The following is a 16,499-nucleotide window of genomic DNA, read 5'->3' as shown; positions in this document are numbered from 1 at the left end:
TGAGATGAGATGAGATGAGATGAGACGAGATGAGATGAGATGAGACGAGACGAGATAAGAAAACTGAGTTTTGATGAGGTTTACCAATCCAAATCTTTGGACATTGTCACAAAGTTTACCTTTCATAAGAAAGAAAATATAATAATAATAATAATAATAATAATAATAATAATAATAATGATAATAATAATAATAAAGGTTACATCTCAAAACTTTTTAAATGTAATTTTCTGCATTTTTTTTTACTTACTGAAATTTAAAATAATTTGTTTAGTTAGATGTGCGAACAGTGGATTTCCAAGATTAAATGTTATTTTAACATCCTTGAACAAAGTGAACAGAAAGGCACTATATGAACTGATCAAGAGAAATACTTAATACAATTCATGAAAAACACTGCCATCAGCTGATCGGCGTGAGTAAGTGTTGTGTGTTCATTAACAAGAGGTCTACAAGGTCTTTCAGATGGTCTTAGGCTGCTGCCTGCTGTTAGACGGAGGTACTACAATCATTTCAATTGAAAACCTGGAAATATCAAATATATAATGACGTTAACAAATTAAAATATCAAATTACTGGGTTATATATATGTAAGTCAAAATAAATGGCAAATAAATGCACATTCATATTTATGACATTTTAAGTCATTATATATTACATTATTTTATGTCATTAAGTAATTATATAATCGTTTGACTCTACAAAACACAGGCTAGTAAAAAATAGTCAAAGGGCTATTATTCAACTGCAATGACAACGCTGCATTTACAAGTTAATCTTTTTCATCATAACAAAAACACTGCTCCAGGTGAGGCTCGAACTCACAACCTCGGCATGGCTCTGCAATGTACTGCTGTATAAGTACCGCGCGCTAACCGATTGCGCCACTGGAGCTTCGCTCACATTGGCTGTAATTAGATATATGATCTCAAGCTCTGTCATCCACACAAACCCGCACATTACGCGTTTCTAAATACTTTTCCATTGTGACTTAAGTATTTGTTGGTTGATTGGCGAAAATTATATTCTGATGGTGCTACTGATCGTTGCAATTTCTTCCAGCCTGTTGTTTAATATCTTACTTGTTTTCGCTAACGTTAACGTTAGCTGAATTAGCGAGCACAGATGCAGTAGTACCGTGACGCTATATTGATTTAGTAGGGTAGTTAAAATTATTTGCATCGATTTTGCTGGTGTTATAAGCATTAAATGCTACGTGTTGAAATGCTAATAACGTAGCATGTGCTATCAAGAATATATTAGCATTCCGTGCTGTTTCATGCTACTGACTAGCAAGAGAGCTAACTACAGACTGTCAACGACACACGAGAATATTCTTGCAAAAAAACGCTATTATAATATGAAACAAACTGCATTTCCTCAATCCCACAGTTGTAATAGATATATGTATAGTTCAGTGACAAAAAAGTGTCTTTTATGAAGCTAGTAAACAAGAGTGAATGGGTTTTTAGCACCTGTGTTACCCTGTCCCAACAAATAAAAATGCAAATTTGATCACTTACCATATATACTACTTATATATAACTTGGCTAGTAACTCGTGGACACATTTTGCAAAACTGTTTTTGACCCAACATGTGTGCTGTATGGTTCAATGCACTTAGGTTTAGTATGCTGTATGTATAGCCTACTCTATAGCTCTCTCTCTAGGTAATGTTCTTCCTGTCAAACTATTAGAAACTATGGCACATAAGTGTCACATAAGGTATTTTTATGAGAAAATATGCACTGCCCATCTGGACACATCCCTGCCTTACATTTTAATACAGCCCTGTTTATTTTTTGAATAGTCTGTCAAACCCAACAATTATAGTGTACATGTCTACACTCACTGTCTGGAAAATGTCTTCAGGGATTACTTGAATGGCCTAAATGAATTATTCTGGTTGTACCTAGCATGAAGCCTACCATGAAGTTCTTTTAGCAATGCAAATTACATTGTTCAAGATTTACAGAATGGCCCACATATCTGCATTGATAAAAACAGCACAATTTCCCCAGAGAAAGAAATATTAACCAAACCATCAACAGATTTTAAATAAATATTTAAATAAATTAAAAGCACAACCATTTTTGAAACCCATCTCTCTAGTTTTACTTCTAAAATCCGTGAAGGAAGGTATGATAGTGTTTTATATATAAAAGTGAAAGAGGCAGTCAGTAAATAATGGGGTATGAGGAGCAGTCAGGGTGATGGTGCATTGCAAATAAGCTGAAGTGATGAAATAACATGACAACAGAAATAACTCTGGTGGGCTGTGGGTTCATTTCAGTTTAAGCTTTTTTTCAGGTTGCTTTCCAGTTTTGACTCCTCGACATGTACTGATGCATACTCCTTCTACTCTTTTTACTCCTTTCTAAAAAAATAAATAATAATAAAAAATCTGCTCTCTTCCTGTTTTAACTGACTTCTTCCTCATTTTTTTCTAATATAAACACATTTCTTTTTGTGTGTGTTACCAGCCTCTTTATTTTCTGTTTTGTTTCTTGCTTTTTCATGTTTGTATACTCTCAGGTTTCAGGAGGGATCCTAATAATCCTGAAAGTATTTACAGCAGTGCAGAAAAGTCATAGTGACAAGGCCATCTACAACCACAAGTGCCCATGCACATGAGATGCACACATTGAAGTGAAAATTACAAATGTGTGTTTTTCATACTACTTGTACTGTATGCTAATATATTTAGCAGATAATGAAACAAAGTATATAAATAAATAATTAAATTGTGCTGTGAAGCTTCTTTTGTTTGTGATGCTCTTGGGAGAAGTCACTCTCTGTGTGCACTTCCAGCTTAAAATATTTTATCTAACATCTTTACTTTGCATTTCTGGTTTAATCTGTTTTCTGCTAGCAAAGCATATGTGAGGTTTAATATAAGACTGACATTTTAAGCTGGAAGTGCACACAGAGAGTGACTTCTCCCAAGAGCATCACAAACAAAAGAAGCTTCACAGCACAAACTCTATGCATTCTCTGCAAATTATTTTTAGGCTAGTGTGTGTTCACTACTCACTGGATGTGTGTGTGTGTGTGTGTGTGTGTGTGTGTGTGTGTGTGTGTGTGTGTGTGTGTGTGTGTGTGTGTGTGTGTGTGTGTGTGTGTGTGTGTGTGTGTGTTCACTACTGGATGGGTTAAATGCAGAGTACAAATTTTTGCCACATCACTTTCACTTCCTTTTTGTATTTGGCACTATAAATTTAGCTCTCAGTCTGGTAAGTTTTTACATTTCAAACATGAAATTTTGACATTTTGTGCAAAATTTGAACAACACATTTATAAGGTTTGCTTATGAATTAAATTATGTATTTCAGAGGTTTCTGAGGGAATATAATGATAGCAAGGAAATTGTTTTAAACATCAAATAAATCACCCTTTATGAGCCATTGTTTTATTTTTTTATTATATATTGATAGCAAGGAAATTGTTTTAAACAGCTCATTAAACTCCACCAAGACAAGCTATGGGATGAAATAGTTCAGGAGCTGCTGCAGCCATAAACTCAATTGCTTGCAACATTCTCACAAATGCTCATGTTTTTTGCTCTCATGTTCCAAACAAAAAGTACAAAAACTTCCGCATTCTTTCTGCAGAACCTCTAACATTTAATTAATTTACTTACTTACTAACTTATTTATTCATTCATTTATTCATTCATTGTTTTGTTCATGGTTTTGTGGACGAAAGCATTGAATTTATCCTGCATTAATTTAGCCAGCTTTTACAAAGGGACAAAATGAATTTGCGCCAACATTTTGTTTGATTGGACATACAACCTTTAAAATCACTTACTATCTAAAATGTTTGAATGCTAGTATTTAAAAATGTTTTGATGAACAGATGATGGATGCTTTACACAATAAATGAATTAGTTTTGCATTCTAAATGTCATTAAATATGAATTGAGTTTTGGTTTACTGAATGGTGGTAGTGGGCATCTTAGGCCCAGAATCAAAACTTTATTTTATTATTTAATTTATCTCAGGTCTTCAATGTATTTAACCTAATATGGTTCCAGAGGACCGGTGAAGCAGGTCACGAACCCGCTAGACCATCAGTACTTTAAATGCAAGAGTCATTTAAATGCAAATGCAGAACTTATTCCACACAAAACCTTGTGAATCAATGGTCTTTATACTGAAATGCAGGTTTATGCTGTGGTGTCAGCACTGATAGGTTACTGCTGCGTAAACATGGATTTCAATCTCACGGTCACATTCTGCATGCATAAGCACCGCCCCCATTATTCAAAAACTCTAAGGTAGTTTGTCACAAATACCCTGATGGAATAAACCACCGCTCAGAAAGTTGTTGCCTACTCAGATTATTGCAAGCATCTTGCTGTATTCTCAAATTAGAGAAAAATGACCAACCAGTCTCTTCATGTGAAAATTGACAAGTGGATTGCTGAGAATGAGAGTTCATTCCTACCTCCTGTATGCAACAAATTAATGTGAGTTAAAATTATCTTTCATAAACAAGCAAAAATATGCCATTATATATTCACATTATATACATACATAAATAGGATGTGTTTTTACATTGTATTTTAGGTTCTTTTATCAACTGAATATTATGTATGTTGGTGGTCCAAATGTAAGGAAGGATTATCACATTGAGGAAGGGGAAGAGGTGAGGTGCTATTCATGTACCAAATTGAAAATGCTACAAATTAGCAAGACATGTTCATTTAAATTTAGCTGACTTCCTTTGTTTTATTATTTTGATTAACTGCACTGCATTCTGGGAATCAGACCCACGAAGGCTTACAGGTGATAAGAACAGAATTAGCCATGATATTCACAAAAAGTTAGTGCTTGAGACTCAGCAGCCGTGGGATTAGATTTTTCAGGAAAAGGAAAGGAAAAGAACAAGAGGGCAAAACTATTAATTAAAGATGATCTGATTTTGACAGCGTAATGTATAACTGCTTTGAAGCTCTCCACTTGTTAATTATTGCTTAGGATTTACACCACAACCTACTGGCTTACATTGCAGTACATGGACCGCAATAGTTTTTCAAATACACTTTGCATTTTTTTAATGGGGACAAAGTCTTTGTGATGATGCAAATCCCTGTTGCTTCTGAGAGCACATTTGTATTTAAGAGTCGCTCACACTTTATTGTCTTTCATGATTTCATAATGTTTGGCTACAAAAATCTGTGAACTGTAAGTATCATTTAGTTGCATTAAAGTTTTAGAATACCTTTACAGCATAATTTGCATGACTTTGGCGGCTTATTTGCCAAGAAAAGCAAATGTGACAACTTGAGCCAAAGCACCGCCAATAAAGTAAAATAGGTAACAACCTGCACAATATCAGCATTAAGAAACTGATTATTATGTCACTATGTGTTCGATTATGTTGATTGAAGGGGCTGTTAGCAATTCAATTCATCTGCTAACCTTCATCATTTTGTTAGCTTTACCCACACACAATTTCTCCAAAGCCCCGCCCCACAAAGACATGTCAGCCAACCCCTTTTCAGCACACAAAATGATTTACAAGCACAAATCATTTCTGGTTGGCTAGTTTTAGGTGGATAAAAGAGCATTTATTTATGTGAACAATATACTATCTCAAGACAACCCTTACCAAAAAGTAGTATACTTAAGTAAAGTTCAAGTATATTTTTAAGTATACTTTATGTAGCAAGTATACAAATATCAGTGTTCTAGTAGTATACTTGTAAGTGTACTATTTCAATACTCTTTGAGACTAAAATGGCCCACTTTCCAGTATATAAAATTATACTTTTAAGTATACTTTAAGTATAACAGCAGCAAACTTTTAGTACACAACTAGTTTACCTCTATGTTTGTAATTTGTACTGGAATTATACTAAAAGTGAACTCATAGGTATACTGATAGTTTACTAATTAAATTATATGTACACTTGTACACTTTGAAGTATAGTCTCAGTAAACTACTAGTTTAGTAGTTTTATACTGCAAGTATACTCGTAAGTTTTCTTTAAGTGAACTTTACATCATACTTTAAGTATACTACTATGTCCCTATTTAGGTTTTAATTTGTATATATTTTGTTATATGAATATCTGGACATACAAAACATCCAAAGAAAGAACAGGGTATCTGCTTGAAAGCAAAAAACATTTTATTCTAGCTTCATGCATTCTTTTTTTAAACACTTTAATGTGGTTAAGTTTCATAAAAAAATAAAGAAATAACATTTTGAACAAAAAGCTGAAAAAAGACTATGAGAATGATAATCAAAACGTAGATGGAGTCGATCAACACCCCAAGCTTGACTAATTAATTATTACCTCTTCATCGGTCAACATTTTATTCCATAACGTTACAGTTTTGATGCTGTTTCATGTCAGATGATCGTGTTACACGTGTTAGTATCTAGTGTTTCTTTTTCTTCTTCTCTTGTGTTTTTTTGGAAATTCTGTACAGAAGATGTGTACTAGCGCCCTCTACCATATAACAATGAAAACACGGATTCTAGGAGCACAACTATAGTTCAAATATATTTAGACTTTTTGAAAGTACAAGTCAAGTATACTTAAATGTCATTTTAAAGTATATTTCTGAGAAGTATATAAAAAGTAAACTAAAAGCATGCTTTCCTATTTTTAGTTTAAAACAAGTATACTAATAGCACACTTGAATAAACTTTTTTGTAAGGGAAACTTATCTCTTTGAAACATTTTAACCGGTTCCTTTTTTCTTCTTCTTCTTCTTCTCTTTTTTTAACCATCGTCCCTCACTTTTATCTGGTCTGTACTTCTGTCATTTACAGCACATTTACAGTGGCAAATTTCCAAATCAAATGACAGCAGGAAGTTCTTTAGAACTGACTCTTGGTGAGCAGCAAAATGTGATTATTTCAAAGGGGGTGATTATTTTCTTTACCCAGTGTAAGTTTTGTGAGCCAGTGAGAACTCTGTTGATTGGTTAATGTTTTAATCTTGGTCCCAGATGTCAGTGCAAACCATCCATCTGAGTCATGGTTATATTTGCTCTAGATTTTCCATACATGATGTGAGAGTTTACTTTAAAGACACAATATGTTACATAAGTCTTATGTTGAGTGTAATTTAAGCTTTGTGAAGGTTTGACAGTAAAGTTGTTAAATCAGATACAGTTCACAGGGTTGAATGATATAGATTTTCTCTGGAAGAAAAAAAAAAACACTCGTGCCCCAACTAGCATGCAGTTTCATCCCGAGGCTATAACTGAAATCAGACTTGCAGAAAAAGAGTTTCTGACACAACAGCACTACATTTCTAATACAGGTCACAGTTATAAGGCTGATGAATTCAAACAAAGGGAAACAAGGAACATATTTGTTATCCACAGTTCACAGAACAATAATATTCTTCCCACTGACTTCCTGTTGCATTGCCTTTGTGTCACAGCTCTTTTACCAGGTGAGGGGCGACATGGTTTTGAAAGTGATAGAGAACGGCAGGCATAAAGACATACACATTCGAGAAGGAGAGGTGAGCATCATCTGGATTTCTCTCAGCTTGTGCTGCCTCTGAAATGGACCTGCTGTTTGTCTGATAGGCTTTATTTGTGTCAAGCCATTTTAGTCTATAAAGATGTTATATATTCTCAAAAGCCTTGTTTTTGACGCTATTCTCAGATGTTCCTGCTTCCAGCACGGATTCCCCATTCTCCTCAGAGATACGCAAACACAGTAGGGCTGGTGGTGGAGAGGAGGAGGCTTCGCTCAGAGACAGATGGCCTCAGGTACCATGGGATATCTCTCCCAGACACGTTACGTCTGCCTTTACTCTAACCATGCTCTCAAGTCAACTCCAACACACATTGGTAATTACTTGTGACCTCAAGATCATACACTGGCCTGTTGATGTTTCTGTACCTTTACCTGGACAACAATGCTATTAGATACAACTAGATTGTGGAATAAAGGATAAAAGATGTGCGCTAGTTATAAAAATCATTTCATTTCCTTTCTGCTAGGTACTTTGTGGATAATAGTACAGATGTCTTGTTTGAACGTTGGTTCTACTGTGAGAACCTGGGAACCCAACTTGTTCCCATCATCAAAGAGTAAGTCACCAGTGTTTCTCTTAATAAATCTACTCTTTGCTTTTAACCCTCAAGTTTTGTGGAGATTTACTTTTTATGTTTGAACAAAAAAACAGTAAAAACAGTTAGATTGTGAACTATTATTACCATTTAAAAACATGCATTAAATTAAAAACTTTAAAACTTAGCTGTTGGTGTTTTTTTAAACATAGTCCTGTGTTGTCAAAGCTGAAATTTCAGCAGACATTACTCCAGCCTTCATGTCACATGATCATTTTAGAAAATAATTTCACCAGAAATCCTTTTAATATGTGTGTGTGTGTGTGTGTGTGTGTGTGTGTGTGTGTGTGTGTGTGCATTATGGGTGTGCAGTGAAGCCAATATTTGGATAAAACTGAATATGGTGGTAAATGCAATTTACATGTAATTCTGTTCCCTTCATGGTTTACATATATCAACTACACATTTTTATAGGGATGTGCCCAAAGCTGAATACCTTATAGTGAATTCAAAAATGTATAATTAATTCTAACGTATATTAGCTTGTCTTTCATACTTTTCTGGACCTTGACAGTGGATTTTACTTGGCAGTCAATGGGACAGTCACAAGCCTCCCGGTTTTCATCCAAAATATCTTAAATTGTGTTCTGAAGATGAATGAAGCTTTTACGGGTTTGGAACAACATGGGGGTAAGTGATTAATGATAAAATTTAAATTTTGGGGTGGAGTATCGCTTTAAGTGTCCATTGTATGCTATGCTTACTTGTGTTTAATAATTTTTTTCATCCAGTAACTGTTTAATTCTTGCAGCTGAACCCATAAAGCCAACCCCATACACACTCAACACTATGAAGGTGATGGCACCTTTCTGCGTGAGGTGAGGAGAAGAAGCCTAGTTGTACCAAATAGTCCTACTTCCTGCAGGAGTCATTCAGATGAGATCCTGGTCATTAATCAGAGGTCTGACTGCGAGCAGTTTCCCATCAGCAAGCTATCGACGTATGTATAAGGTAGATGGAGAGAGAGCCTGTCTGTCTAACAGACTCAACCATTGCAGGAACAGGAAACTTGAACCTCGGTTCTTTCTAAGTAGTTCACACAATTTGTCTAACTCATGCAACAGTGGCGGGAAAGAAAGGTACTGATTTACAGCTGCACTAAGTATTGAGAAATGGGTCTTACACTGTCTGTAAAAAATAAAAATAAAAAGTCCTGTTCCAAGATTTGACTGAGAAAGTCTTTTTGTGAAGCAAATCAGTGTGACAGACAGACAGACAGACAGACAGATAGATAGATAGATAGATAGATAGATAGATAGATAGATAGATAGATAGAACCTTATTTTAAAGTGTCACAATGCTGACTGAGACCTTCTGACTGTTAGACGTTTCTCTTTGGTCCGGGTACATCTGAAAACTCTAGAAGAAAAACTGATGGCTGGATCTGGCAACTGGTAACACATTCATCTATCCTTCATCCAGTTACACCATTTCTTAGTTCAGTTATCTTTTTTTATGTTCCCGCTGTCCTTTATTTTTATTTCAGCCTTGTAATTCCCTTTTCCTTCTTTTTGTTGTAATCTAATTAGGAGGGCTCCTCCAGCGTCTTCATGAATGGCAAAGAGTTCAACCTGTCTATAGGGGATTGCCTTCTTATTTTTGGAGAGACAGAGTGAGTGTGGTATTCATTTGTACTTCAGTGAGCATGTGTATTAATAGTTTAATAAGTGCTAAGTGACAGAACTGTTTGCAAGAGATAAGAAATCTCAGTGACAGAAAACCAATTGAACAAGTTTTTATGTCAGTGTGAAAGACGGTAACTGTTTGTTAACACTATTGTTTTTGTGTGTGGGCTTCTTTAGGTATCAGTGGAAACGATCACTTGATTGTGTCGCTTTGTATGTTGCCCAAGACCCAGACAGGAAGAGGCCATACTGACACACACATATACACAAGAACACTGGTTTAGGACAAAATGTATCAGCAATTTTTAATTATGACATTCTTTCTAATGCAGTTTTTATTGTAATGCTTATGTACCCACAGTTTCCATAGTATCATGTCCACAATAATCACAATATCCACACATTAGCAGACAAAACATAATGCTCCATGTATTAGGCCTTAAATAATAAAAATAAACTAAGCTCTTAAATATCTTTAAACACTCTATGCATGACAAAGTGCAAGTCCACAAAAGGGTAAATTTCCATCATAATCAGTAGTATTGCTTAATTTAATGTAATGTCTTCTACACCTACAGTAAGAATAATATATATATATATATATATATATATATATATATATATATATATATATATATCTCACTGGCTATAGTGTTGGTACTGTAGGTTGAGTTGGTATCTAAAATGTAAAATGGTTTGGTACCATCACATTTTGATACCTGACAACAATATGCTCCTATTCAGTGGTGTTTTATAGAGAACAATGCTAAGATAGTGTTAGGTAATGCGTGGTTAAAGGTACCTAGTACTGTATATTTGGCAGCTATCCAGAGCACTTGGCCACACTTTGATAGAAATGGAGTTAAACATATGAAATGCAGTTCACTGCCATCGATTCATTTAAAAGCAGGGCTGTAGAAGTGAAATAAGGCACAACAAACAGAGCAGACGGAAAAGGTGAACCTGCAGACCTGACCGTTTTATTTAAACTCTTGTGTGAGGCTGATAATTTGCTGTCTAAGGTGACAATGCTTAGATACCAGAGCTGGTTTCATACCAAAGCCAGAATTTTGGTATTGTGCTAACAAATCTTGCTTGTAGTGGCAGTTACTATACATATAAACAGTTTTTCTATTATTATTAATGTTGCTATGTGCATTCTACCTAGATGTTTTCCTGACATTCAAATTGAGCTTTATTTTTGCTTTTCAATCTAGTGCAACAGTGCCATCCACTTTTTCATCGCCCTTGGTTTTGGATTTTTCCCATAGGGACTTTTAAAACGTTTTTGTTAAAGAGTTGTAAGTAATGAACCAAAGCAACCAGCTACAAAGTGAATCACAACATCACAAGAGAGAGACAATCCCATGAAGTCCTGAAAATGATATAAATAAAAATGACAGATAAATATAGACCATTAAGACCAGAATGTTTGAGAGTGTATAGGTAGTTTCTTACACAGTGTTTCACAGGAGTGGGTGGGGTTTGCTTGCTTCAGTTCTCTGAATGGTGGAGATTTCTATGCAGAATCATGGGCAGTATTCACGCCGTTCACACAGAAAGTGTTATTTCATTCCAATGCGCTACGTTTCATTTGTTTTTCTATGTAAACGCGCTAGATGGATGTGTATGGTCGCTGCGCTCCGTGTCTCTTGCAGCATCGTGCACATAAGCACCATGTTTAAGACTCCATGTCAATAAAAATAATTTAAACTTTTACACACCTCATCAATGTAAATTCTACAACAATGTACCAATCAGAAGACCCCGGAGGTGGGGCAAACGTTTGCTTACAGTAGCAAGTTGGCATGGCAACTGTTTTATATGACAGCAACATGGCGGAGGAAGCATTCTGTGCTTTGCTTTATTAAAAAAAAAAAAAAAAAAAAAAAAAACATTCCTGAGTGCTGTGTCTCATGTTTTTAGACACAAATACACATTCTGTGTACAGCCTCTTAAATGGGAAAAAAAATACAAAATAAATACAAAATAAAATAAAATAAACAACAATGGAATAATGAAGACTGATGGCTTCAACAAAAGATTATACAACTGATTAACAACCTTGTAGCTCACAGTAACTTTACAAGTTAATAAATTATCATTAACAATAAATTTTTCTATGGAGAAAATGAATTGGGTTTTTATTTCTAAAACCCGACTGTTGAACTCTGTTAGCATCGTAGCTTTTATCAGGCCTACTTAACACTCTATCCCAATACAAAGTCAAAGATTTTTTAACATGTTCTGTTAAACAGTTTATTATTATCTGTTTATATTGACTACTTATCTAGCCGTATCTTCAAAGTGTTCCTGATAACATGTTTTTCAGCGATAAGTGCCGCCAACGCCCAGGGAATGGCATATTCAAGTGTCACCAGACCTATGAAGTTATACCTGAATTCTGAATAGTCCCAAGGACAGGCCCCGAACAGCCTGAGCAGAAATCCCCAGCTAAATTCCCACAGATAGATGAAGAGAGTGTAGACAGTCAGCCTGACTGGTAGGAGGCAGTGTTTCTGCTGCAGCCTCACACTTAGACCCTCAATGAAGAAGATAGCAGAGCTGTAAATAAGCAGCGCCCAAAGGCTTGTGTGGCCCGCGAGTCTGTGGTCACGGGTGTAGTACCAATCCCAGGCTGCTGTGAATGCCACCTCACAGAGGCACCCATGCAGTGCGTAAATGTACAGTCGGGCGAGAGGTGAGAGGGGTGTGTTCTGCCCAGAGACATCAGTGTTGGCACCAGTATCTGCAAAAACAGAAGAAGGGTTTGTTAGCATATTTTTTTTTTTTTTATTGATTATACTTTGTATGATTAACTTGCAAGTAAATGTTTGATACGATAAGGGTTTGGAGGATGTGCAAAACAATCTGGACAGAATTACGTGATCTTCTGTGTCATTTGGCTTCATTAGCTGGATGTAAAAGACATATTAGTGAAGTACACTAGATCTGTAATCTTACTTACTATTTACACACAATCACTTATAAACAGTGTTCATTTCACTTACACTGAAACACACACACTCAGTTTCAAAACCTACTGCAGCCTAGGCAGCATTTTAAGACATTGTATCTGTGCTCTCAACAATAAAAGGTAAGTTATAGATACCTAGCTTTGGCTAGGGATTGGAAATCTTTAGGCACCTGCATGTTCTGATCCAATTACAATTCTGACTTTGAAAATCACATTTATTTCTGCATTTTTATAAAATTACTTCTGTATGGATGCCCATTTCCACCACAGGATAAATAATAATAATTATAATCAAAAGGTAAATCCAACTTCTCAGAAGTCTGAGTTTATATCTCACAATTCTGACATTTTTCTTGCAATTGTGAGTTTATATACCGCAATTTTGACTTCTATTCTCAGAATTGTGAGATATAAACTCACAATTTCTAGTTATAAAGTCCAGTTCTGAAGAAAAAAATAAAAACAGTTGCGTTATAAATTCAGAATTGGGAGATACAGACTTTCAGTTTCTCAGAATTGTGAGTTTTGTGAGAAAAAAAAAAGTGAAAAAAAATGTGAGCCAAAAAGTCTCAATTACCTTTTTCTTTCTTTTTTTTTGAACAGGTGGAGGAAACGGGCTTCCATACTTACATAAGTATATATATATATATATATATATATATATATATATATATATATATATATATATTAATAACAAATTAGTTATAACTCAAATAATAATAATCATAATAAATAATAATAAAACTTATAACAATAATTAATAACTATATAATAATTAAATATAGCTTCAAAACATACAAGCAAATATAAACGGGAACAAAGAAACATTAAAAGTGCTTTAAGTACCTGAGAGTGCTTTAAGTATCTGAATGTTTTCCAGACAAGGGCGGGATTTTTCTCTTTTTCTCAGCATTATTGCTGTTTATTTATTACTGGTGATGCCATAGTAGCAGCAGGTCCAATAGACTGCATTTGAAAGCAGAAGTCTATCAGTAAATACATTTAGTGTATCGATTTTTTTTTTTTTTACTGCATTCCAAACAGGTAACAAATAATTCCTTTGTAGAGCATTTGGAAGGGCAAATACTGAATTTCTGGCAGATGCAACCGCACATTGCCAAGCAAAGCATTTCTCACAGCCATATTCTGTTCAATAAAGCCCATGAATGCCCTTGTATTTTGCTTCAACCATGAAACCTTATGCAAATGCATATACTTGTTTGATGCTTTTGTGTGTGTTTGTTCTGCAAGAAGAATACAGCTGCCTCTAGCTAGGCTCAAAATTGATTCTAAATTGTCAAAGAGAGAATAACGTTACATCTGAGATTCAGTATTTTCTCCCACTCTTAGTTTTGGCCATATTATAAATCAACACTGTATGTATATTTACAGTGAAGACAACCCCAAAATCCACTGTGAAGTGAGAAAAGGTCAATTATAATAATTTAATATTTAAAACAATTAATAAAAAGACTTCAATCTAATTAAAAGTATAATATTTGTTAATGCCATGCATTTATATGTTTAGAGTATTCTTTTAAGTGTAACAACATGCTAATTCAAAAATGTGCCAAGTGCAATGCTTTTCTTGTAGCATTCAGAGTTTATGAGCAAATTTGCATATTAACAACTATAATATGTTACTATCAATTAAACTATTAATTAACAAGTATTCCAATTCAGTTTCTCTGAGTTACTTACCTGACTGGTTACTGTTACAGTCAACTGGCAAGCTCACTAGACTATGAGTGATATTTGCTTCAATTCACTTAAATTCTCTTACAAAAAGGTAGAATGTCAATGGAAGGCAGATAAAGATCTTTCAGCTTTCATTCTGAGTATGATGCATGACAAAAAAAAATAAGTTTAAGTGTCACTTCTCACTCTAACTTAATTTTACGTCCACGCCCTAAAAAAAAAAAAAATAAAAAACAAAAAAAAAAAAAAAAAAAACCCTTCCTGCACTGACATCATAGAAACAGATCAACCAAACCAACCACATTAAGACCTAATCACAATGGAGAATCAGAACGTTCTTGATATTTACACATATAAGAGGTTACTCTTAAATATGATGAGTATGACCATCAAGATCAGACATTCTGTCAGGGGATGTAAAGAAACATGAATGATGTGCCTGTGTGACCGAAATATCAAATCTTTGTTTGTACTTCACATTTCACAATGGACTGTTTTGTGAATTACTCTAAACATGTATCCAGCTTTTTCAAAACATCTGAAAGATACGGCAGTGCCAAGCAAACCAGCTTTTAACACTAAGACACCAAGCATATCGAGTGTTGCTAATGAAACATGAAGAGTTTAATACTTTTATAATGTGAGTTATATATATATATATATATATATATATATATATATATATATATATATATATATATATATATATATATATATTATTATTATTATTATTATTATTTTACATTTAATTTTAGTTTAGTTTTTTTTTGGGGGGGGGGTATTGTTTTACTGTCATTGATTTTTAGGAAATTTGTTAAGAGTTGTCTGTGTGTAGATATTTGGTTAAGATTATGTTGCTTTGCGTTGTTTCAGTTTCTTCTGTCTCAGGATCTAACTCGGGCTCAAACATATACGGCTCTATCACATTATAACATAATATATAAAATAGAAATAACAACCCTTTTTACTTTTTACTGATATACAGAAGCATTATGGCTACACAAATATATAGTGCTCCTGTAGCTCAAGTGGTAGAGCATTGCGTTACCAAGCGCAAGGTTGGGGATTCGATTCCCTGGGAACACATGATAGGTAAAAATTGATAGCCTGAATGCACTGTAAGTCGCTTTGGATAAAAGCGTCTGCTAAATGCATAAATATATATATAGTATAAGTTGGCTCTTTGATCAATCACTTTTGTAAGTTGCCTTTGATACAAATGTCTGCTAAATGCATAATTGTAAATGTAATGGTATGCACTATGCTAAACAATGTGTCTATCATATGCTGTATTGGAGAATATCTGTTTTGTCAGTTGGCACCACTCACTGTACAGGAGTAATTTGGTTTTCATACCCTGTTTCCATCATTCTGAAGGTTTTTTTTTTTTTTGTGATTTGTATTGCATTTCCATTTCACACTTGGTACGATAAGACCCTCAGGCTATTCAATGGTATTTTACTTCCAACTAACCCAGTGCTAGACGGGTCTATCTATAATAAAATGTGTCAAACTTATTATTTGGATGCCTTGTATGGGAGCTAGGCCCAGTTAAATACAGAAACTTACTCTGCCATTAGAAATCATTACAAATCATCCATCCAGTTATCAGCCATGCATGCATCATTCCCACTATACACAACTAAAATAAATTGTTTATTGCAAACAATAAATCACCTAAAACTCACCATCACTCTTAGGGCCCTGCCTTCTCATCAGTAAATTTCTAGATGCCATCTCCAGTTCTTCCAGCTCAACAGCACACAGCACCTTCTGAGTCTATACCATTTCCTGATACTGCCTAAGTTCTCTAGTACTGAGAGCACAATGGCTAAATATTAAGCCAGCGCTATCAGTGACATCCCCACTTGGGCTGTACAGAAATAAAGAGTCTAAAGGGCAGGGACCCTATAAGCATACTACCTCCCATATGGGAGCGAAAGATGTAAACAGATAGACTGGCATAAGCCTTACTGGGGAGCTGTGATAGGCCTGCTCATCAGTGTTCATTTTAGCTAAAGATTTGCAAAGATGTTACCACTCATGGAAAAGAGATTTTGTGGCTTTAAGCAGATCTAGCAGTTATTAAAA

The 16,499-nt window shown here is 34.7% G+C and overlaps 2 protein-coding genes and 1 non-coding gene across 3 annotated transcripts; 1 reads left to right on the top strand and 2 right to left on the bottom strand.

The window, feature by feature from the left end:
• Positions 1 to 800: 800 nt before the first annotated feature.
• trnai-uau lies at positions 801 to 894 on the bottom strand. Its single transcript has 2 exons — positions 857 to 894; positions 801 to 836 (listed from the first exon to the last, which is right to left on the bottom strand). It is a non-coding gene; the product is annotated as a tRNA-Ile (tRNA).
• A 3,040-nt stretch (positions 895 to 3,934) lies between these two features.
• Positions 3,935 to 11,658, top strand: LOC109065483 (3-hydroxyanthranilate 3,4-dioxygenase-like). Its single transcript, XM_042768297.1, has 10 exons — positions 3,935 to 4,471; positions 4,572 to 4,650; positions 7,409 to 7,492; positions 7,639 to 7,745; positions 7,980 to 8,069; positions 8,421 to 8,471; positions 8,834 to 8,921; positions 9,434 to 9,502; positions 9,638 to 9,720; positions 9,911 to 11,658. The coding sequence occupies exons 1-10, from the start codon at positions 4,383 to 4,385 to the stop codon at positions 9,984 to 9,986; spliced, it is 816 nt and encodes a 271-aa protein (XP_042624231.1). The 5' UTR covers positions 3,935 to 4,382; the 3' UTR covers positions 9,987 to 11,658.
• On the bottom strand, positions 11,597 to 16,224 carry LOC122147186 (transmembrane protein 229B-like). Its single transcript, XM_042768501.1, has 2 exons — positions 16,097 to 16,224; positions 11,597 to 12,482 (listed from the first exon to the last, which is right to left on the bottom strand). The coding sequence occupies exons 1-2, from the start codon at positions 16,143 to 16,145 to the stop codon at positions 12,016 to 12,018; spliced, it is 516 nt and encodes a 171-aa protein (XP_042624435.1). The 5' UTR covers positions 16,146 to 16,224; the 3' UTR covers positions 11,597 to 12,015.
• Between the last annotated feature and the right edge of the window lie 275 nt (positions 16,225 to 16,499).

This window comes from Cyprinus carpio, chromosome A13 (assembly GCF_018340385.1).
Source record: "Cyprinus carpio isolate SPL01 chromosome A13, ASM1834038v1, whole genome shotgun sequence".
Lineage (NCBI taxonomy): Eukaryota > Metazoa > Chordata > Actinopteri > Cypriniformes > Cyprinidae > Cyprinus > Cyprinus carpio.
This window is presented reverse-complemented; position numbering and strand designations above follow the sequence as displayed.

Bases quoted from the DNA above. Each gene is read 5' to 3' on its own strand.
- LOC109065483 (XM_042768297.1), top strand. From the start codon at position 4,383: ATGACCAACCAGTCTCTTCATGTGAAAATTGACAAGTGGATTGCTGAG. The intron at 7,493-7,638 runs GTGAGCATCATC...CGCTATTCTCAG, and splicing joins TACACATTCGAGAAGGAGAG to ATGTTCCTGCTTCCAGCACG. The intron at 7,746-7,979 runs GTACCATGGGAT...CCTTTCTGCTAG, and splicing joins TCAGAGACAGATGGCCTCAG to GTACTTTGTGGATAATAGTA.
- LOC122147186 (XM_042768501.1), bottom strand. From the start codon at position 16,145: ATGGCATCTAGAAATTTACTGATGAGAAGGCAGGGCCCTAAGAGTGAT. The intron at 12,483-16,096 runs GTGAGTTTTAGG...CTGTTTTTGCAG, and splicing joins GCAGGGCCCTAAGAGTGATG to ATACTGGTGCCAACACTGAT.